This window comes from Rhinopithecus bieti, unplaced genomic scaffold, assembly GCF_001698545.2.
Source record: "Rhinopithecus bieti isolate Rb0 unplaced genomic scaffold, ASM169854v2 scaffold_35231, whole genome shotgun sequence".
Classification (NCBI taxonomy): domain Eukaryota; kingdom Metazoa; phylum Chordata; class Mammalia; order Primates; family Cercopithecidae; genus Rhinopithecus; species Rhinopithecus bieti.
The window spans coordinates 825,664-853,310 of NW_016814955.1; the positions used below are offsets into that span (position 1 = coordinate 825,664).

Sequence of the window (27,647 nt, forward strand, 5' to 3'; positions counted from 1 at the left end):
TTCAAGCGATTCTCCTGCATCAGCCTTCTAAGTAGCTGAGATTACAGGCGCCCACCAACATGCCTGGCTAATTTTTGTAATTTTAATAGAGATAAGGTTTCACCATGTTGGCCAGGCTGGTCTTGAACTCCTGATCTCAGGTGATCGACCCGCCTCGGCCTCCCAAAGTGTTGGGATTACATGTGTGAGCCACTGGGCCTGGCCCAAAAGTTTTTTATATTTCAGAATTACTTTTTACATTAGAAGGCAGAAAAGGCTAAATCTTAGTTTCAGAGTATTGAAAAACAAATCATTAATAAAATTTCACTTATAAAAAAACTGCCATAATTTGGGATTTTTTTCACCTATGAGCTAGATGATAAAACAATTTTAATAAATTCTGAACTAAAAAATATAGCATTAAAAATTCACTTTGCATGTATAATGAGCCCATCAGGTGGTCTATGCCATGACAGTGATATCCTGGATGCCTAGAGGGTAGCAAATTGGAGGAGAGAAGTTTTGGCACACATAACCCATAGACAGAGTAATGTCACTAACTGGATTAAAGTATATAGTTAACTCACATGACTTCATAAAGAAGATTTCTGGGGCTTAGCCCAATCCTGAGCCTAAAGTATTTTGGCCATATGACAGCTTGTGTCAGCTCCTTTCCCCACCAGTACAAGCAGAGCAAAGCAGCTACCTCAGCCCAGTCACTGGGGACATTATTCCCCTTCTTCCAAGTATCCGTTCTCTTCTTCTGGAGAGGATACCACTCCCTAGATATCCCCTACACTTGTGTTGTCCCAATGTGGCCAGGAGCTTTGAAGAAGAGAGGAAGTGGAAAGGGTATTCAACATGGACATCATTCTTCACCATACCCCTTTCCTCCCTCATCTCAAGAGCTAGTGACCCCCTTGCTCATTCTAATTCTAGGTGCTGCTCCTTCTCCAGAGTCAACTGGAACAAAACTTACTTGCAAAGAGTGTATGATTTTGACTTGATCCTCACTAAGGACCAGTATTCTATACCTCAGATACTGTTAACATCTTAATTACTCAAGGTTAAGTTAACTTAGCTGTAGCTTCAGGAAACAGTTTCTGTGACGGCTGGCTACCAATTTGTAATTTCTGACCATAAACTCTTCCTACACTAACCTCATGCAGTTATTTCCCAATCATTATACATGGCTGTCATTAAAAGATCTTGTTGCAGTCCCTGCTATGCAATAAGGGCTGGATATCTAACAAGGCAACCAGACAGAGTCAACTTCAGAAACTCAAACTATTGCCTCACATTTTAACATTTTTACATGTGATATATAGAAACGCAAGCATTTCCCAAGGCAAAAGACCTCTCTAGATATCCTCAAAGAACCATCAGAGCAAAAATAAAATATCTGCCTTAATTTTGTTTCCACTGGCTACATTAGTTGAACAACAACAATGACAAATACATTATACATTAGAATTTTTATCTGACTGTAGACTTGGAGATTGGCATAGAAATATATTTCTGCGACTTATTTACGTGAGAAGAAATAAGCGATGAGTCTGGCACTAGAGCACTGCATTATGCTCATTTTGGATTCAGACCAGACAAATGATAGGCCTTCCCTGAAAGAGTTGGTTCTGAAGGAACTGGTAGAATTAGTATCAACAAGGGCTACAAAGTTGAAGCTTGCTATTGGCAAAAACAGTAACTTAGAAAGTGGTAATTTATTCTCAGCTCTTAAGATCTGGCAACTTATTCTTGCCTGTCAGTGTTTTTGCCAAGAGCTGCTCATAGTATACTGTGAACTCTGCCTCCTGAAGTCTCCTGCTTATATTTGTCTTTAAAGGACACCCTTTCTCCATAACCCCAAGCTCTGCCCAGAGGTCTGTGGTGTGGCCATTGAGGGCAGTATAGAGAAATGGAGAGGGCCTTTTGACAGGTGTCAGGAGAATGAGACTGTGTGGCCTTGCATGAGTCACAGCCTCTCTCTGGGCTTTAGCTGCCACAGGACTGACTCTTCAGTTCTCTTTTAGCTTTAACATGCTATAATTCTAATCTCTTCCCTCCTGGGACAATCTTGGTAAAGACACTAAATCCTAGTATGGGAGATTTTGTGATTTTACAACAAAACCCATTTAATCATACTGAGGATTATTTCAACAACTGCTCAGAAAGGTAAAAAGTCAGACATATTAGGTGAAGGATCATGAAAGGGAAATTGCTGATGTGGTTTCAGAGCCCACAATTTGGAATTTGTAAGAACTCTGGAACCTGACACTTGGCCTAAAATTGGCAAATCACATTGTAAAATTATTTTTAGTGACTACTTGGTAAAAGGGAAGAGTCAAGAGTTTGGGACTAGACACTCTACAAGAACAGGAAAGCCCAGTAGGGCAAGGTTAACTCTATGAGTTCTGAAATGTAATTTTTGACCGGCATTTGGCCACTATTGCAGTTCATCACGTTTTTTTTTTTCTCCTCGAGATGGAGTCTTGCTCTGTTGCCTAGGCTGAAGTGCAGTGGCACGACTGCCTTACTGCAACCTCTGCCTCCCGGGTTCAAGCCATTCTCCTGCCTCAGCCTCCCGAGTAGCTGGGATTACAAGTGTGCGCCACTATGCCCAGCTATTTTTTTGTATTTTTAGTAGAGTTGGGGTTTCACCATGATGGCCAGGCTGGTCTCAAACTCCTGACCTCAAGTGATCTGCGCACCTTGGCCTCCCAAGGTGCTGGTTGACCGTTTTGGACCTTTTCATGGCATTAGCAATTTCTCCCCAATGAGTAGGAACAATGACTGTCCCCACATTATTGTGGAAAACAAAACTTTTAACTTTCAGAAAAGACATGTAATTTGTCAGAAAAGCACTCTTTCTCTTTAATAATTGTGCTGCTGTTTTCTCAGTACTTTATTCAGTGCCTAGCCTTCTGTTGGGTTTAAACTGCCATTAAAATTTATAATAAATATGTTCCCCCCTCACCACAGGTTATTAAATCATTTTCTTTTTGCACATTTCTCATTTTTTTCTGTAGCATGCCCAACTTCCACCAAAATTAGGTGGGTGATTTTACACAGCTACATAAAGCTGACTTTTGGGAAATCCATGAATCAGAATGATCTGGGTTTCCTAAAAAGGAATCATCCTAAAATACAGGCTGGATTGGTAGACTTCTAAATTTACCAAGCACATGTCTCAACATAAATTTAGTGCTGATAATGAGGTGCACTGGCATTGTTTAGAATTAAATGTTCTTTCTTCAGGATAAAATAGAGCAGCACGGCTAGTCTGCTCTGTTTTCTGGGCTTGGCTCAGATCCAGCATTTACTCCTAGCAAAGATTAAGTGTAATATAAATACTTTGTTATTAGATAGGGGAGAAACACTCACTTTCTATCTCATCTCTCCCTACCTGGCCTAATGAAGTAGATCAAATTTAAGCCTATATTCTTGAACTGAGAGTAAAAGAATGAACTAAGTCATTTGATTAGACATCTTGATAATGATGGAAAAGGAATAAAAATTACAATTCTAAGCTGGATGGAGAGACATGAAAAGCATAAAGCCTAACCTGGAAGAAAAATGTTCTGGATTGGCTATAGACAGCTATGACACCAGTGTTATTGGAAAACAGCATGATTTTAGCTCCTAAGAGCTAAATTTAGACTTACCTCACTAGACAGTCAATGAAGTTCACAGCATTTTCTCTGAGTACTTCAAATTTGGTTTGCTTCTTACTTCTTCTTAACTCCTTCATTTCCAATAAGGACTATGGATAAAAGAACATACCTTTTCTAGTGATCCTGAGAGAGAAAACCCCTCAGCGGGAGCTCTGTTGCTAAGTTCTATAGAAGCAGCTGATGCCTTTTCCATAAGACCGGATGTACAGAGAAAGATCAAAATGGGTTTTGTTTATTCATTTTATTTTTAAGGTCTGGCAAGAATCTCTCCTCAAAGGTGTTTTGCTTTATAATATACAAGTAAATTTTTAGGGAAAGAGGAAAAGGGCAGTTCACTTTACTACCAAATTACATGGCAGAGTGCTTGGTATCCACAGTTCATTAATTCATTTAAGAAAAGGACTTAACAGGATAAAGAAAAAAATCTTGCCTTTTTGCCATACTAACAGAATAGGTTCCATGTGTTTTATTTTACTTAGATTGAACTTTTACTCTACATTTATCATAATTTGGTATCATAGTACAAAGAAGGTTCTTCATTTTGACAATCAAGATCCTAAAGTTAGAACTATCTGAAAAAGAATATATTGGACATTCTGTGGCTCAATTTCTGCTCTATACTTGAATATGCATTTTAAAAAAATCAAGAAAAGTAACTAAAACTAATGAGTTAGACTCTTTTAAAGCTCTCAGTTTGATCAAACAGAAAAATACATCAGATAAAAAAAAAATCAGATTTCTTTTGTGCAGCCATGTTCCCATTTTCTCTTATTGCCAGCTAATTCTTTCTCTGTCTGAGCCCACAGAATGGTTTCCACCTATGTTAGCTAGTAAATTCCAGAATGGGTATATGCAGAGTGATGATGGCAATGGGACTAACAGGATGTTCAACTTAGAAGTGAGTTAAAAGTCTGCTTTGTTCCTGGTTGCGGTTTAAAAATGAAAACAAAAACATCCAGGCAGAGCTAATCTAGAGCACAAACTGAAAAAAGGGAGTGTCACAGGATGCAGCTGGAAGGAAGGAAAGTAATCTGACCTTCTGAAGATGATAAAGGTCTGTCTTCTGAAGCCCCTTTGGCTGTGACCCAGAAGCATCTTCTTCCTCTTTGGTTTCTGCTTTTAATACAAAACCAATAGACATCAATGAGGGTAAATCCAAGTCAAGAGAACAAACATTTCTACTATTCCAAAGGAAGTAAAAGTTTCACCTATATATATATTTTTAATGTGGCAAGGGATCAAGATTCCATCTGATAAATGATTTCTTACAGAAGCTGAAGGCCAATAATTAATACATAACTTGTGCTGTAGTGATGTCTTCAAAAAACCAGCTACTGAATTTTAGAAGTGTTACCACAATGAAAACAAAACAAAATACAACCTAACAAAACTCCCTCAAACCAACAGCAAAAAGTCTCAAAAAAAAATTTTTTTTTTTTTTTTTTTTTTTCCCCAGATGGAGTCTTGCTCTGTTGCCCAGGCTGGAGTGCAGTGGTGCCATCTTGGCTCACTGCAACCTCCTCCTCCCAGGTTCAAGCAATTCTCCTGCCTCAGCCTCCCAAGTAGCTGGGATTACAGGCGCCGGCCACCATGCCTGGCTAATTTTTGTATTTTTAGTAGAGAAGGGGTTTTGCCATGTTGGCCAGGCTGGTCTCCAACTTCTGACCTCAGGTGATCCACCCGCCTCAGCCTCCCAAAGTGCTGGGATTACAGGCGTGAGCCACCACGCCCAGCGAATCTCAAATATTTTTGATGTTATACATAGCTTTTTTAAAAAATCATACAAACTTAAAACTGTTTTCCTTTGATTATGTCAAGATTGTAAACAACACAATTTGAGTATGAAGAGGGTAGTGTCTAAGAGTTTTGAAATAATCCACTAAAACGTAAAGGCATCATGGTTCTTTAGCAAAGGGAAAGAAAACCATAACTGCTTAAATGTATAGCTATGCTCCTTCTAGAGAGCATAAGGCTCTCATATTCTCCTTCAAGTGCAGGTTGGGTTTTGTGAACTCCACACACATGGTTTGTTTGGCCTAAAACTATGACAGGAGGATGCAGCTGGAGAATATGTACTGGCTTAAAGGATAAACTGCTTTTTAGCTATAAGTAATTTCTGGTTCAAAAAAGACATAACTAAAGGCTAAAATGTCTACTAGCTTCTTTGTCCCATGTCATTAACATGTAGTCTGCTACATGTTAATAAACCCAATATACCTTTGAAATAAATCTAATATGGGCTGAATGAAGTGCCTCATTCCTATAATCCCAGCACTTTGGGAGACCACAGTGGGAGGATCACCTGAGACAAGGAGTTCGAGACCCGGCTGAGAAACATAGTGAGACACTGTCTCTATTTAAAAAAAAAAAAAATTAATTAGGCTGATGAGGGGGCTCATGCCTGTAATCGCAACACTTTGGGAGGCTGAGGCAGGCAGATTGCTTGAACCCAGCAGTTTGAGACCAGCCTGAGCAACATGGCAAAACCTCATCCCTACAAAAATACAAAAAAGTTAGCCAAGTATGGTGGGACGTGCCTATAGTCCCAGCTACTTGAGAGGCTGAAATGGGAGGATCGTTCCTGGGAGGTAGAGGCTGCAGTGAGCTCATCATGCTACTGCACTCCAGCCTGGACAGAGGGAGACTCTGTCTCCAAAAAAAGAAAAACAAAATCAGCTGGGTGTTGTGGCCCTTTTCTGTAGTCCTAGCTACTCAGGAGGTGGAGGCAGGAGGATTACTTGAGCCCAGGAGTTCCGAGGTAACAGTGAGCTAGGACTGCACCACTGCACTTAAGCCTGGAAAACACAGCAAGATCCTGTCTCAAAAAAATCTGATATGACACTCTGCCCTACTTAACTCTTCCCAACTGTAATTTTAAAACCAAACTGTAATATGTAATAAATGTTAAGGAACAGAGATAGCATATTTTCTACTCATCCAATGTGGGGAGTTTTAATTTCAGTTTATTATTCTACTCATCCAATGTGGGGAGTTTTAATTTCAGTTTATTATTAATAATGAGTCACTTCTGAAAATTAGGAAATAACAGACATTTCTTCAAGACAGTGGTTTTGCTTTAATTTGTAAAATTCTTTATTCTTTAGTCTACTAATCATCTTAATCTCCAACCTTCCCATTTCAAAAGCTGCATTCCTTTATTCAGTTCTAGCATATCACAGAATTTTTTAATTAGAGCTCATATCATATAATATGAGCTCTAATTAAAATTTTGCCTAGATTACCTCTAGTTAATGGTATCCAGCAAAAAAAGAAGAAAAAATTATATGTGCCGTTTATTTTTACAGAAATCTCCATAAGTCCAATTTTGTAAAAGATTGAAATTTACACTTTATTTACCGTCTATTTTTCTAAGCCTTTTACTCTATTTATGTACTTAAGGGTGGCCCCTTGCTGATCCAATGATCACTACTAGGGCATATTTAAATTGTGAATCAGCAATAGAAAAACAATGAACTAGTGGTTAAGAGAGATGGGTTCGGCCGGGCGCGGTGGCTCAAGCCTGTAATCCCAGCACTTTGGGAGGCCGAGACGGGCGGATCACGAGGTCAGGAAATCGAGACCATCCTGGCTAACACGGTGAAACCCCGTCTCTACTAAAAAAAATACAAAAACTTAGCCGGGCGTGGTGGCGGGCGCCTATAGTCCCAGCTACTCTGGAGGCTGAGCCAGGAGAATGGCGTGAACCTGGGAGGCGGAGCTTGCAGTGAGCGGAGATCGCGCTACTGCACTCCAGCCTGGGCGACAGAGCAAGACTCCTCAAAAAAAAAAAAAAAAAAAAAAAAAAAAAGAGAGAGAGATGGGCTCTGGTTTGAGTGCTACCACTAACTGTGTGATCTCAAACAAGCTACTGTCTTTTCCTAGACTTTAGTTTCTGGTTATAGCTGAACTCAATGATCTTAATGATACCAACATCCAGCCCTTAAAAGTTTTTGTGTTCTGAAAAGTAGTTCAGCTCATGCTGCAGTGGCAAGAGCAATACCCACACATAACCTGAAAGAAAACCCCTTAGTGCCTGTTGATGACTTCCGCACTCTGGCTGCTCAAGCCACTCTAGTCAGGCAAACATTCTCTTTCATCTTCCATGACTGAGCACTCATCAGATGCCTCACATTGCAGCTATGGAGAGATATAAGAAGACTTTTGCAAAAGCAGTTTCCTAAAGCCAAAAGATTTTTAAGACAAAGAAGTACTTGCCAAACATAAAAAAGGATTAAAACAGACATTTTACATAAGATATTTTCAACATGTCATGTCCAATTCTATGTGATTATATATGAAAAAAACTACCTTTCCCCCCCAAAACTCCATTAAAAAATTGCCCTAAATTTGGGAAAACTAAAAGGTACACACCAATATTTTTTGTTGTTGTTATTGTTCTACTAAAAGAATACCATACTTTGGTGCTAGAAACAGCAAGAAGAGAGCCCATGAAAAGCTAGCATTTAGAGAACAGAACATGGCTACCTATATACAATCAGACACCCTAAGCATTCAGGATATATAAATGATCATGTGGAGGTCAAGCAAAAGAGAGAAACTGTAACTCTCCAACAGTGAAGAGTGCCAGGCTGCCTCAGTTAATTTAGGACTGAAAGATTCTAGCTTTTGTAAATCCGATTAAAGTAAGCCTCATGCAGATTTTGGTAATCAACATACCAATGAGCCTCATTGCTGTGAAAGCAGTTCATAGCTATTAATTTTTCAAGCTTACAAATGATTTATGCAGTGCTTTTGAAATCTATAAAGAACTTGATGAAATGCTTAAGAAAAAACCTCTAAAAGAGTTCTTAATTATGAAGATTTTTTATTTCTTTTGTTTACTTTTAAAGACAAATCCTCCAAACTGTCGAACTGGAGAAAGAATTTCTTTTTCTGCCCATTTGATGCTCTTCATTGTTTAAACCAAATCTAGAAGAGAAACATTTGGCCTACTTGTGATTGTTAAAATTTGATACTATGAGGCGTGGCATACTGACTGATCATGAACTACTTTATCTCTTCATCTCTAGGCACATCAGAAGGTGGGGTTTTCCATGCCATTTTAGTTAAGTGACTGTCATGGCCAATAGAATTGGGAGAATAATACACTCTTACCATCGAGGCTCTGAAACTGGGCCAGGAACTCCTCTATTCTCTTAGCTGTGCTGCCAAGGTGCTTTTCACAAGAAGACTTAAAAACCTTGAAACATTTCTCAAGTATGGTCATCAGTTCATCCTTTGCCAACATCCTAGAACAAAGTCAGTGACAGGAAATGTAATATAACTAGAAAATTAACACTTAAAAAACATTTTATTTAATATATATTAAATGTTTCTGCTCAGAAGATAAAAGAAATTCTTCATTAGTAGCTATCAACATTTTCTGGAGAGATTTTCCTCCATATATGTGACATTCAGAAGAATTCTTAAAGGTTTCTCATGATAAAGAGTAGCTTAGAAAATTTACAAAGGACTGGATTAATAATGTGGCTCTAACACTACGTAATATAGAACAAAGTAACTATACAGATTGTATAGTAACTGATCTTTGGTTCATTGTCTGTAAAATGGAAATCATAACTTCCTTATTTCACAGGTTAGATGGAGACTTAAAAATTAAATGAAAAGAAGGACTGGAAGACTCTAGCACAGTGTTTACCACACAGTAGGCATTTAACGATAGTTTTCCTTTCTTTTGATGTAAACATACATATGAAATAAGAAATGTCTACAGAAGATATGACATATGCTAAATATAAACTTGTTTGAAGGAACCAAAAATATAAGTACTACACTCACTTCTCTAATTATCACCATTTAAACTATGCTTTACATCTCCTATGGGCTTTATAAGTATCAGTCAGTAAACCCACTGAACTTTAAATGAAGTAGGCAATTCTAATTGTTACTTATAGCACAGGCAGAGTGGTTGAGTAGCTCATTCACAGCCATAGAAGAAATCTTTGTTAGAAATGGAGAGAAAACACAGATATTCTAAAGTTAGGACCTGGTTCTTGGAGCTTACAGGATTTCTCCACTAAGATCATACTCAGTAATGGCATCAAAAGGAATCAGACCAATATTAAGAATTTTCAAGCAGTGGCATTACACAAATACTCAAATTATTCTCAGCATTAAAACTATGATGATTAAAAGTTCTAATATTAACCATGAAGTAACAGACAAATCCAGAATGTGGGCATTTTGTAATACAACTAATTAACTTATGTTTGACATCTTTCATAATAAAAAAAATGAGGAGAAACACTAATATTGCTAAGTTGGGAGAAAGAGAAACAAAGCTAAATAGACTATGGTTACTGAGAAATTGAACTGGTTACTTGAACTAAAATTTAAACCCCAACAACAACAACAAAAAGTAGACAATCACTAAATATGGAAATTGTTCGGGGTAGACCAAATAGTAAATTTCCCCAGAGTTTTTTTTTTTAAGTATTAAAACTTATATTCCTCTTTCTACAATAATTATCTAAGATATAATCTTTATGTGTGAAAGGCAGCCAACTGGCCAAGGAAAAATAAGCCAAGACATTTCATACTTGATTACATTTGAGATTTAAAATTTGTGGCCTTCTATTGCCCAGATAAAGTTATGACAAGAAACTTAACTCAAAGTCACATACACTTGAACAATCTGTTAAACCTGACCTTTAGGTCTATTCAAGTAGACAAGATTAGCATTTCTGGTGTCCAAGGAATCACCCACACTGACTTGCTTAGAGGGAAAAGACGGGTGAGGTATGGCTGGCAGAAGATCTAACCCAAGTTAGCAGCACATGAAGGATTAGCTTCCCAGGATAGGGGCAGCAACAGCTCCTGTCCACTTGGAGCTCCAAATAATTGAGTATCAAGGAAGGCCAAACCTAGCCTATTCTCCAGGAGACCAATAAAGAGGGCATTATTTCATATAACTTTGGAAGCAAACTTCATTAGTCATAATTCTTAATGTGGCATTTGATTGGAGAAGGTACTCAGATTTAAACTGCCAGGGATTCAAATAGTTACTAGTTCTGTTATTATTATTATTATTTTTTAAACGGAATTTCACTCTTATTGCCCAGGCTAGAGTGCAATGGCATGATCTCGGCTCACTGCAACCTCCACCTCCCAGGTTCAAGCAATTCTGCTCCCTCAGCCTCCCGAGTAGCTATGATTATAGGCATGCGCCACCACACCCGGCTAATTTTGTATTTTTCGTAGAGGCAGGGTTTCACCATGTTGGTCAGGCTAGTCTCAAACTCCTGACCTCAGGTGATCCACCCACCTTGGCCTCCCGAAGTGCTGGGATTACAGGCGTGAGCCACCGTGCCCGGCCTAGTCCTCTTATTCTTAGCCAAAGATTATGTTTTGCTTCCAGAGCAGAAAGATCTTACACTTTCCCAAGTATTCTCTGGATTAATGTAAAATGACAAGACTTGAGGTAAGGCTGATTAGAAATAATAACTTAACCAACCCCAATGAAGTCATTAAAAAATTTTTTTTCCAGTAAAATTATACACACAGAGAATCAATGCTGCCTGGTATCATCACTATCATTCAGCATCATTCTGGAGTCTAGATGCCACAATAAATTAAGAAAAAGAAATGGTATAAATGTTAGGAAGGAGGATGAAATTTATCATTTCATATGATGTGACTGTAAAGTTAGAAAATCTAAGAACTGTAAATATAATAGAGAGTGTAAAACAGCTGGGTATGGTGGTTCATGCCTGTAATCCCAGCACTTTGGGAGCCCGATGGGAAGATCACTTGAGCCCAGATATTCGAGACCAGCCTGGGCAACAAAGTGAGACCCTTATTTCTACAAAAAACAGAAAATTAGCTCAGCATGGTGGCACACGCTTGTAGTCCCAGTTACTCAGGAGGCTGAAGTAGGAAGACTGCTTGATCCTAGGAGATGAAGGCTGCAGTGAGTCGTGATCATGCCATTGCACTCCAGCATAGGTAACAGAGACCCTGTCTCAAAAAAAAAAAAAAAAAAGAGAGAGAGTGTGTAAGAAAGTGAGTGAATAAAAGATACTTATATATGCATGCATATATATATAATCAATACCTTATATTAAACTACATAATGAAAAAAAAAGCCCATGTTCAAAATGGAAACAAAAGCTACAGAATACACAGCAATACACATTATAACACACGTGTATGATCTATAATAAAAGAAAGCCCTGAATAAATGAACAGACATTTTAACACTCACTATTGTAAAGATACAAATTATTCCAAATTAATCTATATTCTTAACAGTTTGAAACAAAATTCCACAGGGTAAATTTTATTTGTATTTCTATTTTTTTTTGAGATGGAGTTTCGCTCTTACTGCCCGAGTACAATGGTACGATCTTGGCTCACCGCAACCTCCGCCTCCTGGGTTCAGGTGATTCTCCTGTCTCAGCCTCCCAAGTAGCTGGAATTACAGACATGCACCACCATGCCTGGCTAATTTTGTATTTTTAGTAGAGACAGGGTTTCTCCATGCTGGTCAGGCTGGTCTTGAACTCCTAACCTCAGGTGATCTGCCTGCCTCGGCCTCCCAAAGTGCTGGGATTACAGGCGTGAGCCATGGCCCTTGGCCGTAAATTTTAAAACCTAATAAAATTATTCTAAAATGTATCTGGAATAATTGTTCTAAAAAACAACAACAATCTGTGTAAACTTCAGTGTGTATGGTGGGGCTGTAAATATATTAAAGTGTTAAGCCACAGTTATTAAAATTGATGGTACTTGGGAATAGACAGGTCAACAGAAGAGAATGAGTTCATAAAGAGATCTAGGTGTACATTGGGTGTTTGTTATGTCACAGGGATAGCATTTCAAATCAGTGGGGGAAAAGATATTGGGTATTAGAATTAACTATTTTAAAAAAACAGACCACTATCTCACATTATACACAAAAATGCATTTCAGATAGAATAAAAATGTAAGTATGGTATGGGAGCAGGGAAAAAGAACTAGCTCATCAACCATAAAATACTAGAAGAAAACTAAGAAAGATATTTAAGCCTGATAATATCCAGCAGCAGCAAGAGTGTAGGAAATACACATTGGTACATGGTTGGTGTGAGTGTACACTGTACAACAATGTTTATATTTTAGACTTAATATGTTTACATCTACCTTTGTCTTGTGGAAATAGTTATACAAATATACAGACTTACTACTGCTCATGATTATTGTTTGTAATAGTGAAGAATTAGAAACAATCTAAATATATATCAAAAAAGGGTCTGATTAAATAAAAAGCACTTTAAAAACATGATATTATACAGTGATGATAAACAATGAGGTAGGGCAATATGTAATACTAATGATGACAGCTAACATTTATACCCACATTTGTGTATCAAGTGTCATTTGATACAATATGATGTAAATACTATTATTATTCCCATGTTAGAGATGAGAAAACAAAGGCACAGAGAACTTAAGTAAACTTGTCCAGAATCCAATAGCTGGTAATTGGCAAAGCTGGGATTTGAACCTAGGCAGTCTAGCTTGACATCCATGCTCTTACTGAGCATGCTATATTGCATCTCAAAACATGGCATCCATGGTAGATTAGGCACAAACCAAAATAACCACCACAACAAAAACAAAACAAACACACAAAAAACAAAAAATGCCAAGTGTAGAACACCATATATAGTACTATTTAATATACATTTGTGTGTGGAAAAAAATCTGAAGTGCAAATAGCTAACAGTGGATGACTGGTTTTCGAACTTATATAATACAAGGGGTAATATCAGAAAAAGACTTATTTTATCACTTAGATTATTAGAATGACTATAGCAAGCACCTTTTTTTTGGTTTTGTTTTGTTTTGTTTTTGAGGCGGAGTCTTGCTCTGTTGCCAGGCTGGAGTGCAGTGGCGCAGTCTCTGCTCACTACAACCTCTGCCTCCTGGGTTCAGGCAGTTCTCATCCTTTAGTCTCCCGAGTAGCTGGGACTACAGGTGCACGCCACCATGCCTGGCTAATTTTTTGTATTTTTAGTAGAGAGGGGGTTTAACCATATTGGCCAGGCTGGTCTTGAACTCCTGACCTCAAGTGATCCGCCTGCCTCAGCCTCCCAAAGTGCTGAGATTACAGGCATGAGCCACTGCGGCCGGCCAAGCACTTTGGATAAACCAAACCTAACTGAAGATCACTTGAAAATAACTACAAAATATTTAGCTTATTCCAAAAAAGTGTGTTTATATATAGCACCTCAAATAAAAAATTAAGGATTGAGTGTAGCTATCAGACAAGCATTTTTCAAACTGGGTTTCAACTCCTTTTTCAGTCATGAACCAATCATTCAAGAAATATTTATTGAATGCACACTACATACGACACTGTTCTGGGCATTTGAGGTATACCTTACCGAATCAAAAATCACTGTCCTCATGGAACTTACATTCTAGTGGGAGAGCTGGGAGAAGCACAGACACTAAACACTATCTATCTATCTATATCATATATATGATATATGTGTTAAAAATTGATAAATGTTATGGAAAAATATTGAACAGAATAAGCAGAGAGTCACAGGAGGGGGAAGATTTCAATTTTTAAATGGTTAGGGCCTCATTGAAAAGATGACATTTGATCAAATATGTAAAGGAGGAAAGGAAGTTAGCCATACAAATATCCAGAAGAGCTTTTCCTGGCAGACAGAACAATGGGTGCAAAGGTTCCATAGTGGGCATGTCTGGAATATTCAAGACAACAAGGAGGCCAAGATGTCTGATATGGAGAGAGAAAATGAGCAGTAATCAGAGAGAGGCCATGGGGGGGGCGGGTGGAGGGGGTCATGTAGTGTCACTGTATACGGCTTTTACTCTGAGTGAAATGCAGAGTTAATGGAGGGTTTTGAGCAAAGGAGTAACATTATCTGAAATATTTTAAAAGGACTATTCTGACTGTTACTTTGAGAAGAACCTGTAGGGGAGCAGAAAAACCAGAAAGGAGGCTACTGCAATAATCCGGGTGAGCGATGACAATGACTTGGACTATGGTGGTACAAGTGAAGGAAGGTGGCAAGAAGAGGTCTGATTCTGGATAAATTATGAAGGCAGAGCCCAGGCTTTTGGCTTGAACAATCAGAATGATAAAGAGACAGTAGAAAAATGACAGATTTCAGGGGAAGATCAGGAGTTCAGTTTGGGGTATGTTAACTTTGAGGTGTGTATTGGATATCTAAGTGGAGGTATTAAAGAGGACATAAATGGACATAACAGCCTGGCACTCAGGAGAGAGGTGTAGGATTATGACTAAGCCCTGGGGTACTGTAATGTTAAGATGTCAGAGAGAAGAGAAAGCACTAAAGGAGAATGTGAAGGAGCATGCACTGAGGTAGGAGAAAAACCAAGAAAGTCCTAGAAGTCCATTAAGAAAGGAGTGATGAACTGTTGTCAAATGCTGATAACAGGTTAATGCTAGATTTAGGAACATGGAGGTCACTGGTGACTTTGATCAAACTAGTTGTGATCGGGAGCACAAACCTAATTGTAATCAGTTAAAGAGAGAATGGGAGAAGAATTGGAGACAGTGAGACAATGCTTTCCAATTTTGGTGCATTCCAACTAACATTTTGTTTTAAAATAAAGAGAATAAAATTGTAAAGAAAATAGCAGAGAGAAATTAAAAAAAAAATGTCTAAGATAGGTCACATTAATGCCACAAAAGAGTGATTTATCTTTATCCAACTTGATTAAGAAATAATTATTTCACAACTGGCTGGGCGCAGTGGCTCACGCCTGTAATCCCAGCACTGCAGGAGGCTGAGGCAGGCGGATCATGAGGTCAGGAGATTGAGACCATCCTGGCTAACACAGTGAAACCCTGTCTCTACTAAAAATACAAAAAACTAGCCGGGCGTTGTGGCGGGCACCTGTAGTCCCAGCTACTCGGGAGGCTGAGGCAGGAGAATGGCATGAACCCGGGAGGTGGAGCATGCAGTGAGCCAAGATCACGCCACTGCGCTCCAGCCTGGGTGACAAAGTGAGACTCCACCTCAAAAAAAAAAAAAAAAAAAGAAAGACTTATTTCACTATCAGGTAAATGGTCCAAAAAATGCCTGTGATATCTAATGTATTAAAAGCTTTATAGGTAATCTGTCACAGGAATTGAGAAAAACAATAAAGGCTTTATAGGTTGTCATTTTTAAAAAAATTTTTCTTAAGACAGAAAGATAATCATTAAGCAATCATTAAAAGCAATCATCCTGCAGGGCAATGGAGAGTTCTGCTTCATCACGCAGAAAGTCAATAATTTCTGGTTAAGTACTAATTATATAAATGTCTGATTATAAGAACAGGCTACAGGAAAAAACTGGCCAATCCATGGCTAATGAAAACATCTTTTGCCTGATGAGTTTTCAAATTCTAAACAGACATTACCATTACTAGCCAGTTTTGAAAAATACTCAGAATTCAAACTTGCAAATGTAAATATATCAATGAAGACTGGAAGTTAAGAAAACAAAACAAAACAAAAAAGATGGAAAAATAATAAAAAGCACATAAAAAAATTAAAAAGCATGTAGAAATAAGAAACTGTCTCATTTGAGGACTAACACAACAAAGCAATTATGTAGGATCATAACAATGAAACAGAAACCAAAAGTATGTGTATCTCCTCCTAAGCCTTCATATTTCATATTAGGTGGCACTTCCTAGAGAAGCTGTCCAACCCCACAAATGGAGGTTAACTGTCCAGTCTACCGGTTCCTCAGCACCTTAGTCCTGACCCATCACAGCTCTTACTACTTTGTATTGTAGCTCTCTACTGTTTACATCAATCATTTAACCAAAATTCTGTATAGGTAAGGACCAGGGTTATCTTTGTTATCTAATCAGTGGTTTCAAAAAAAAAGCATTTAAAAAAACCTTTTTTTTTTTAAATGGATGAGCAAGGCAATAACCATGCAATAATTATTAATTTCCTAACCTAATGCCTTAGTGAAGAACACTTTTTCTAAAGGGAACAGTTCTCAAACTGGCTCATCCTGGGAAGCACCTAGAAGTCATGGTGCCCTTTGTGGGATGCCATGCTTTTTTGTGGAATATATCAAAAAGAATAAATTTAATTCATCACATGGTTAGAAGCAACTTTAGTAAGTTCAAATACACACATACTTTATTGATGCAATTTTTTTTTTTTTTTTTGGATGGAGTCTCACTTAGTCACCCAGCCTAGAGTGCAGTGGCGCAATCTCGGCTCACTGCAACCTCCACCTTCCAGGTTCAAGCGATTCTCCCATCTCAGCCTCCTGAGTAGCTGGAATTATAGGTACGTGCCACCATGCCAGGTTAATTTTTGTATTTTTAGTAGAGACGGGGTTTCGCCATGTTAGCCAGGTTGGCTAACTCCTGCAACCTCCACCTCCTGGGTTCAAGCAATTCTCCTACTTCAGCCACCCTCACAGCTGGGACTACAGGTGTGTGCCACCATGCCCGGCTAATTTTTGTATTTTTAGTAGAGACAGGGTTTCACTATGTTGGCCAGGCTGGTCTCCTGAACTCAGGTGATCCTCCTGCCTCGGCCTCCCAAAGTGCTGGGATTACAGGTGTGAGCCACCATGCCTGGCCTATTGATGTAATTTTTAAAAGTACAGTCAGCCATCCATATCTGTGGGTCCCACATTGGTGGATTCAACCAACCTTGGATTGAAAATATTTTGGGGGGTAGGAGGAGAGATTGCATAGAACATGTACAGACTTTTTTCTTGCCATTATTTTCTAAACAATATAGTGTAACAACTATTTACATAGCATTTATATTGTATTAGGTATTATAAGTAATGCAGAGATGATTTAAAATATATGGGAGGATGTGCATAGGTTATATGCAAACACTATATACCATTTCATATATGGAACTTATGGTGTCCTCTTAAAACCAATCCCCCACAGACAGTGATGGATGACTGTATAACCCTGAGTTCACAAGAAAGAAATAAAAAAGCGGTCAAAGTTTGATGAGTTATTTCTGAGTTTTTAAAATTAATATTTCTTAGTTATCTGTTCATTTTGCTAGCAGAAAAGTGGCAGTAGGCACTAAATGTTTAATAAAGAAAAACAATACAAATTCAGATCTTTTTTTCTGTTTACTGTGATAAAAACCATTAGCTCACTATTAGTAGAACACCTCAGTCCAGTTTTGGAGCCAATTTGAGATCAACTGCCTACAGCCATTCAGCTTCTCCACAAATAAAGACTTTTCCTTTGATAGCGTCATTTTTTCCTCAAAAGTTCCCCCCCCCCCGGCTTTTTTTTTTTTTTTTTTTTTTTTTACCTCCCCCTTTATTTTCTAGAAGTATTTCTCAAAGTATAGTCCCTGGGCCATCTGTCTGAATGTGCCAGAGTGCTTGTTAAATGCAAATTCCTGCTGAACCACCATACCAGTGTTCCCAACAGAAGCTCTGGGGAAAGAGCTGAAATGATTAATATCTCAGCTAATTCTTTGACCTCCTGATCCGCCTGCCTCCCAAAGTGCTGGGATTACAGGCATGAGCCACCTCGCTTGGCCATATCTCAGCTAATTCTTATGCACATTGAAGCCTGGAAACCATTACACAAAAAACAGTGACTCTCAATATCTTTTGTTTTAAAGAAAACTTTAACATTCTGCCCCAAGCCTGATTTCATCATCTGTAAGCCTACAGATAATTGTGAAGGCCCTGATGTGATGAAAATTCAGGATTGGTAATTCCTTTTCTAAAACAAAGAAATTATATTATTTTATTTATTTTTCATTTTTGTTATTAATTTTTTGAGACGGAGTCTCGCTCTGTTGTCCAGGCTGGAGTGCAGTGGCGTGATCTCGGTTCACTGCAACCTCTGCCTCCCGGGTTCAATTGATTCTCCTGCCTCAGTCTCTTGAGTAGCTGGGATTACAGGCATGCACCACCATATGCTAATTTTTGTATTTTTAGTAGAGACGGGGTTTCACCATGTTGGCCAGGCTGGTCTCGAACTCCTGACCTCAGGTGATCCACCCACCTCAGCCTCCCAAAGTGCTCGGATTGCAGGCGTGAGCCACCATGCTTGGCCTATTTATTATTATTTTTTTGAGACAGGGCCTCACTCTGTTGCCCAAGCTGGACTGCAGTGGTGCAATCACAGCTCACTGCAGCCTCAATCTCCTGGGCTGAAGTGATCTTCCTGCCTCAGCCTCCAAGTAGCTTGGACTATAGGCATGCACCACCATGCTCATATAATTTTTGTATTTTTTTGTAGAGATGGGTTTTCTCCATGTTGCTCAGGCCCAGTCTTTAACTCCTGGGCTCAAGCGATCTGCCTGCCTTGACTTCCCAAGTGCTGTAATTCATAGGTGTGAGCCACTGTGCCCTGCCAGAAATTATATTTTAATGATGCAGTCTCATAAAGCTCTTGGATGGATAAATCTACATCATCATAAGTTAGATTATTAGGAAACATATCATAGATTGTGGAGCTGTGTCATTTTTCCTAAGTAGATCTTTAAATATTACCTAAAGTTGATCTGCAAAGTCAGGAAATAATGCATTACTTAGAGTCCAAATTTCTAGTCTCTTCGAACTAAGCTGAAGTGATCAAATGTTAGTATCATTATTCAGGTCATTTTTTTTTTTAACTCAATGAAAGCTCAGCTGACCTGCTAATATATTACTGTTCAAGTCAAAAGCCTTACTCAGAAATTAGAATAATTCCTTTAGCCTAAGGTAAATTCCTCCAGCTATCAATCACCTTCGATTTGTAAGTCTGTTTCTTTGCAAGTTCATAAGGTTATACTTAGGATAAGCAGACTAGACACTGTGGCTCCTTTCATTTATATCTGTGTCCTGTGCCAATATGACTAGTGTCAGGATGGGGGAGGGGGGTCTGAGTCCACAGAAGCTTGCTCTACTGGTTTAAAATTTTGGATACACTCTGAACATGGACTACTGGCCACAAAACCATAAATTTCTTTTTATTACCACCTCTAAGTAACTGGAATAGGGTTGAAAGAGTTTCAGCTCTGTCAACTGTACAAAAGTCAATGTTTCTGGCCTTGGTTTCCTTATTTGAAAGAAAATGGAATAACTGTAGATGAGTAATTCTCAATTGATGAGGTGGGGGACATAAATTCCCCTAAGATGTGGGGCACACTTTTCATTATCCCCAATTCAATAATCTACTGCTGTAGTACTCTTCAGCACTGGCTGATCCAACATACTCCTTTAAGTTGACGCTCTAACTTTTTTTTTTTTTTTTTTGAGATGGAGTCTCACTTGGTTGCCCAAGCTGGAGTGCAATGGCAAGGTCTCAGCTCACTGCAACCTCTGCCTCCCAACTTCAAGTGATTCTCCTGCCTTAGCCTCCCGAATAGCTAGGATTACAGGTGCCTGCTACCACGCCTGGCTAATTTTTTGTATTTTTAGTAGAGATGGGGTTTCACCATGTTGGTCAGGCTGGTCTCGAACTCCTGATCTCCTGATCTCATGATCTGCCCCACCTTGGCCTCCCAAAGCACTGAGATTACAGGCGTGAGCCACTGTGCCCAGCTGGCTCTGATTTACAATAACCCTTAAAACCTTATTTATGCAAGGTTCTGTGAATTTTAAAAATATGAAAAATTACTGGCCTAGTGTTTGATTTCTAGATGGGTGTTTAGAAATTCTCTCCAATAGAGGGGTACAATTTTCCTCTTACAGTCTTTCACATCTGATAATGAAAAACAGTTGTACTTACCTAGTTCACTGCTGGGTTAGCATCATTTGTTACTACTTTCTGTTCCCAAATGGCTTTTTAATAGAAACATATCCTTATATAATGACACAGGGTTGAGTGAAAAATTAACCCACTCGTATGCCATACAGGGATGTGGTCTTCATACTCCAAGAGTTGACTGAGCAAGGAAAGGCAGAACACACGCAGAACCACTGCGCTCATGTCCAATTATGGCATATATTATAAATGCACACTTGCATGCTCCCCACACACATCAATGTCTGTTGCATACATTTAAAAAATAACTGTGATATAAAATTATGTTGGTCTTTTTCCACTAATAAATAGGTGACATACACATTCTCCCATATTATTACAAAGTCACTGTAAATATTTTTTAAATGGTCACCAGATATTTCATCAAGTAGATGACATATTGTTTGTTTTATTTTCCAGGTTTCAACAGTTTTATTGGGAGGTTTTGTTTTCTGTGAAATACACTAAAGGTTGAGGAAGGGGACACATTCCCTTTACAAGATAAGGGTCTCCCACCACTAAAGAAAAGGCATGAGCCGTGACATACTGGGGTTTGAATCCACCTCCTTCTGCTTTGCTCACATTTCTTTTTTTTTCTCTTTCTTTTATATGTATATTTTTGAGACGAAATCTCACTGTCACCCAGGCTCCAGTGAAGTGGTGCAATCTCAGCTCAAGGCAACCTTTGCCTCCCAGGCTCAAGTGATCCTCCCACTTCAGCCTCCGAGGATGGGACCCCAGATGTGCACCACAATGCCAGGCTAATTTTGTTTTTGTATTTTTGGCAGAGGAGGGGTTTCACCATGTTACCCAGGCTGGTCTCAAACTCCTGAGCTCAAGTGATCCGCCCACCTCGGCCTCCCAAAGTGCTGGGATTACAGTCGTAAGCCACTGTGCCTGGCCTGTTCTTTCTCAACAGTATCACAGAACACAAACATAAAGGCAAGAAATAAAAACAGCACGATCAACCTCCAACAGGGCCACACCCAAGCCTTGTCCCACTCCCCAGGATGGGTCAGGCCTGGGAGGGGCTGGGGCAGCTACTCTGCAGTCCCCGGACTGCAGGCTCAGAAGGGGTGGGACTAAATTAATAAATTAGAATAAATTGGGGGGAGGAATGCAACTCTGTGCTGGGAGGGCCCCTTCTCTCTAACACGCAAGAGAGTTGTTGGGGGAAGATAGGAAGCCACTATAGTGGGGTAAGGGAAGCGGGGCAGAAGTCACCTTTTCTTCCATGTTCTTCCCAAACAAAGCAGAAGAATTAGGGGTAAAGGGATGTCTACGGCCATACTACTCTGAATGGGCTGGATATCATCTGATCTATGATTATTTAAACATGTCAGCTTCCACATACAGATTGAGTATCCCTATGTGAAATGCTTGGGAACAGAAGTGTTCTGCATTTTGGATTTTTTCAGATTTTGGAATATTTGCTGTATGTGCATAATGAGATTATCTTGAGAATTGGATGCATGTCTAAACACAAAATTCATTTATGTTTCAAATACACCTTGTACACATAGCTTGAAAGAAATTTCATACAATAATTTAAATAATTTTGTGCATGAAACAAGGTACACTGAATCATCAGAAAGCAAAGGTGTCACTATCTCGACCAACTAGATGGACAATCAGTCTGTAGTTGTTTGGTATCCCCATCATTATTGACTCCTGAATTCATATGCAACCATTTTCTTACACTTATTCACATATAAGCACTTAACACTTAAAAAACAGGACACACCATTGGTACAGTGAAAAAATACTGTATTCAGTGTAACTAAGTAATACCTGTATCAGTGTTAAACAACAGCAACAAATGATGGCAAGCTGAAAAACTGTGTGGTGTGCCTCTGTTTTGCTGCAACCCATTTCATGAGGTCAGGTGTGGAATTTCCCACTTGTGGTATCACAAGTGCTCATAAAGTTTTGAAATTTGAAGTGTTTCAAATTTTAGAGGACTTTGAATTTCAGATTTTCAGATTAGAGATGCTCAATCTGTAAAAAGGATTTTTTCTTGAAAATCATTTAAGCTGATTCTTATGAAAATTTCAAATAAGAAATTTAATTAGATTATGTTTCTAATAGTACCTTAGCAGTTATTCTTTCCAAAGCATCATTCAGGGATCATTTTAGTCTTTTCTGTAATGAGTTAAATAAAGTTTCAAGACAGGTGATGAGAATGGTCTCGTTAAGTTTAGGTGATGCCTACTGAGTATGCCTTAACTAAAAAGTGTCCCTGACTTCTGGTCTACATCAAATCTGTACAAAGGAGAAAAGGCTGATTCCAGCCCAGAGGTTCCCTGATTCCTTTCCTCTTTTGTAGGACCCAGACTCCTGCCTGTCCTTGCTGTAGGTATTATATTTGACGTGTAGTGCTTTTTACATTGCTTTGCTTTTGACTGCCAATGTTTCTGACCTCAGCTTAGCAAAATGAAATCTCACTTTCTATTTTTTGCTTCTGCTGTACTCAGATCTCCAAATCCATATTTTAGATCTTGGCAAAGAATAGCAGAAGGTATAACAGCTTTGAAGTCAGACCTGGAGTAGAATCCTGGTTCCCTCAGCAGCTAGGTGGTCTCAGGCAAGTCACTTAATGCCTGTGTGTGTTTCAGATTCTTCAGGGGTAAAGTGTGACTAATAATATCTACCATAAAGGTATATTAAGAGTTTTAGATTGGAAAATGTACTGAGAGTGCCTAACAAAGTGCCTTGCACACAGCAAGCCTTCAATAAGCGATGGTTACTGCTGTCACCATTACTACTGCCACTCAGGTTTCCTTACCCTACTTTGGAACTGGCATTCTTTTTTTTTTTTTTTTTTTTTTTCTTGAGGCGGAGTCTCGCTCTGTCGCCCAGACTGGAGAGCAGTGGCGCAATCTCGGCTCACTGCAAGCTCCGCCTCCCGGGTTCACGCCATTCTCCTGCCTCAGCCTCCCGAGTAGCTGGGACTACAGGCGCCCGCCACCTCGCCCGGCTAGTTTTTTGTATTTTAGTAGAGACGGGGTTTCACCATGTTAGCCAGGATGGTCTCGATCTCCTGACCTCGTGATCCGCCCGTCTCGGCCTCCCAAAGTGCTGGGATTACAGGCTTGAGCCACCGCGCCTGGCCGGAACTGGCATTCTTGGTTCTTGACTGTACCCTAAGACAACTGGTGTTGGGAGGTTCAGAACAAAAAGAACAAGTTCCTCTTTGACAAAAGAATCTATGAATTTGGGAACATCTCACTGGAGAAGGAAGACAATTACTAACCACAAAGCTTAAAAGAGAAAACCCTGGAAGATTCAACTGGGTGTATAAGATAGGTATATTTACTTGAATAGAAAGCAAAATAAGTCTCAGAAATACTCTAGTTGACATAGCTTATAAATACATAGAAATCTTATTGGGATTTTTTAGTTTCCTTATGGGTTAAAAAAATAAGAAAAAATAAATCTTATTGGGATTTTAAAAAATGAAATAAAACACAGCTTTTCAGTGGTAATCTAGTTTCCATGGGGAGGTATTTTTCCAGATAGCATGAAATTCATTTTCTATCTTAAGCTGCACCTGCTAGATCACTAATATTTGTATTAAGAAGTCTCTGGATTTAAAGTGCTTTCAGTGTGAATTTTCCTCCTACTGTGCCCATCTGTTCTTTTCTTGTGGGCCCAGAGGAAAGCAAGACTTAATAAATACTCAGTTTTCAGACTTCTTTAAAATATTTTTATATAAGCATTTACAACCTCTAAGGAAAATTATAAAACTGGCGAAACTTAGCTCACATTTGATTTCCCCTTATCACTATCCAAGTGTCATTATTTTTATGGAAGACTAAAAAGTAACTATACATATAAGAAGTGAAATCAAGTAATATAAATAATAACTTTAACACTAAAATATCTTATTTACTTGTATATTATTAGATAAATAATTTATGAATTAGCTAATGTTAAGGTGGGGGAAGGCACCAAGGCCACTGCCTACTCCTTGCTGCTCCTAATCAAGGTCAGCTGTGACCACTGGGTACATATCCCCCAGTGATACTCTTCCTCCATCAACCAGATTGGGGACATGGTGACCTCACTTTTCATGACTTGCTTTCCCTGCCATGACGTCCAAGTTGGCTGGATTCAAATGATCCATAGCTAAGCTCTCATAGGGTAGTGTCAGTATTTGACTAAACAATCATGGATTTTCCTTTAAAAACCACAAGCTCAAATGCAAGGTTAAACCAGCAAAGAAATGGATGGTTGCTATATTAAAAACATCATAAGCTACATGGATAAATTCAAGATACATGCAATTATTCCTAGACACAACATGGCTATTTATGAAACTTTTTGGCAGGCAGGGTTCTAGAGGAAGGTGCTACTTACTGGCAGGCTTATAGCAGACAAAAACAGAAAAACAAGAAAAAACAAAACTACCTCAGCAGCTGCAAGACTGATGCATACTCCTCTGAATCCCATATGTTCTTTTCTAAACATGTGCAGTACAACTCTCTGATCTGTAAGTGAACAACACATTTGTGAGGAACCAAAAGTGTATACACACTACTAGTCTGGCAAAATCATTTCTGGTCAACACAAAAAAATTAATGTTATTAAAAGTCATTTTCTTTAGATAATAATAGACTTGGCATATATCTCATGGATCAGGCTTTATAAGAATGCAATTTACATAAAAGTAAAATGAGACTATACTGAGATTGGCTGATATCACTGGTCATTTTAAAAGAAGAAACCGATAAAGGAAAAATGAGAAAAAAAAGGCTCATTTAAGGCTCAATGGCAAAAATCACCTCATGAACAAGTCATTCTTTTTTTTTTTTTTTTTTAAGATGGAGTCTACTCTGTCATCATCCAGGCTGGAGTGCAGTGATCTCAGCTCAATGCAACCTCCACCTCCCAGGTTCAAGCCATCCTCCTGCCTCAGCCTCCCTCGCAGCTGGGACTACAGGCGTGTGCCACCACACCAGGCTAATTTTTGTATTTTTAGTAGAGACAGAGTTTTACCATGTTGGCCAGGCTGGTCTTGAACTGCTGACCTCAGGTGATCCACCTGCCTTGGCTTCCCAAAGTGCTGAGATCACAGGCATGAGTCACTACACCCAGCCAACAAGTCATTCTTACATACTGGTATTTGTTCTCCAAAGCTTTGAGCTAAGATGATCTAGGAATATAGAATTCCTCCGCTAAAATCTACTCTACAGATGGTTGATACGTTTATGGTATGACATAAAGGCCAGCTGAGCATAATTTTTCAAGGAGCAGAAGTACTGCTTCTCTTTTTATTCTGGGTATAGTGCAAGGTTAACTATCAAGCATTCTCAAACAAATTCCCTCTTCCATTAAGGAAAGAGAAACAGCTCTCTCAGTATAGGTGACAAGGAAGTGTTAAAGAAGGAAAGTTCAAATGCCTTAGTACAAAAACATTGTAGGGGAAGCAACACCACTGGGATTCATATGGCTGTTTCTAGCTGTGGCCATCTGAACAAAAAACAATTTCAATTACCAGTAATGTGTACAGCTGGAATGGATTTAGATTGTGCTCTCATTGTAAAGATTGGCTTCATTTCACATTCTGATGCCTGAATGCTACAAAAACCAAAGCAAGAAAATACTAACATTCCTACTTCATAGATTCCAAATGAGGTGGCTTGGATTACCTGTCGACCTAGTGGATACTTGGGAAGAGAAGAGGTGAAATTATGAAGACATCTCAAAACCAGGAAGTAATTCATATGATAAACATGCAGGTTTTCTAGTAATAATTGTGTTTCCTCCTAAAAATCACAGAATATATTATTAATAAATAAGTCAGCTGATAAAAGAACATAATAATACAATCTACTTCATGGCCATATAAAATTTCTGGAAAACTGACAAGAAGATTCAAAACTACAAATTAATTTATGAAAATTTGAAATACATATAAAATCCAGAATACAGGCTGAGCATTTCCGATTTAGTATCAAGTCTGGTGATACTTTACACATGCTAGAATTGACACTGTATTTTAATCTCCTGGTATCTCTAGCATTCCCACAAGACCTTGGGCCCCAAAATTACAAGTGTGTAAGAAAGCACCTTATTGGATGCTTGCCTGTGCCCATCACCTGCTGTGCGCCACAGTGAGGGAAGGTGCTTTATCCTCCACCTTGCTAGCATCAGAAGAGTGAGATCACCAGACAGAATGGTACCAACCTAATGAACTTGCTGAAGTTCTGCTTATGATGTATACTTTTCCTAAAGTACTGCTCAAGTGTGTCTGTGTTTGAAGGGGAAAATGAAAAAACTATGGCAGAAACACAAGTGATTCTGATGAGTCCCTGCCTCTTGCTGAGATCTCCAATACTGGTTTTATTTGCTTTACCAATTAAGATAAAAAAAGAATAAAAAATAAATAAATCTGAAACCAGCAAGCTTTATAATTTAGAATCTAGCAAGAATGATGACATGAGGGAGTGTCTTAAGAAATCTATGCAGGTGTGGTGGCTCACACCTGTAATCCCAGCATTTTGGAAGGCTGAGGCAGGAGGATAGCTCGAGTTTAGGAGTTTAAGACCTGGGTGAACAACATAGTGAGACCTCATTTGTATAAAAAAAAACCCCACAACCGAAAACTAGCCCTACTCTCCATATTAGAGATTTAGATACAGGAAAAGAACAAAAGAAAAGAAACCTATGGATGATTAATCTCACAAAACAGTTTCAAAAGGTTTTGTTGGGGGGAGAGAGATGTTTTCTAGAGCTTCCTGAAATAGTTTAGAAATATTTTAAAACATTATATCCTATGAAGTAATTTTCAGGCCTCAATTCCTTTCATAACTGCTTACTCTGTAACATTTTCTTAAAGGATTATCATCTGTGCCACGGTTTTCAATATTTTTCTCCTTTAAGAAGTCAAATAAAGGCTTTGCTGAGCTGTGTCTTTATTTCAGTAATATCTTGCAGATACCTATTATTTTTAGTGGTCAAACATTTAGAAAATAACTCAGATATCAATAAATTCAAGCAAATCTAACCTCTATAAAGCAATAAATATGATATATCTTCCTAAACACCAACTCACTTAGGAAATCAATTCCTTGGTCAACGATCTATGAGTCATTACCTGAAAGCACAGGGCAGATTAAATAAAAAAGTTTTTAGCACCTAAATGTTTTTCCCTCCCATTATTTGAGTTGATTGGTAATTTCAAAATCTATGCCTCCTATCATAACAAAATCTATGTCTCCTATCATAACAAAAGTAGCCATAATCAAAAATTGTTTTAAC

General features: G+C 38.6%; 1 protein-coding gene across 3 annotated transcripts in view; it reads right to left on the minus strand.

The window, feature by feature from the left end:
* The window catches only part of ORC3 (origin recognition complex subunit 3), a 31,477-nt gene extending 5,319 nt beyond the window's left edge, over positions 1-26,158 (minus strand). For 2 of the 3 annotated variants that reach the window (XM_017852768.1, XM_017852770.1), the window contains exons 1-5: positions 26,036-26,158; positions 24,795-24,874; positions 8,766-8,899; positions 4,687-4,766; positions 3,642-3,739 (exon numbers count right to left, since the gene is read on the minus strand). In XM_017852768.1, coding sequence (XP_017708257.1) covers positions 3,642-3,739; positions 4,687-4,766; positions 8,766-8,899; positions 24,795-24,874; positions 26,036-26,110 — 467 coding nt within the window. In that variant the 5' untranslated portion in view covers positions 26,111-26,158. The remainder of the gene's footprint in view (positions 1-3,641; positions 3,740-4,686; positions 4,767-8,765; positions 8,900-24,794; positions 24,875-26,035) is intronic. The other variant, XM_017852769.1, reaches the window with a different exon arrangement.
* Positions 26,159-27,647: the final 1,489 nt, after the last annotated feature.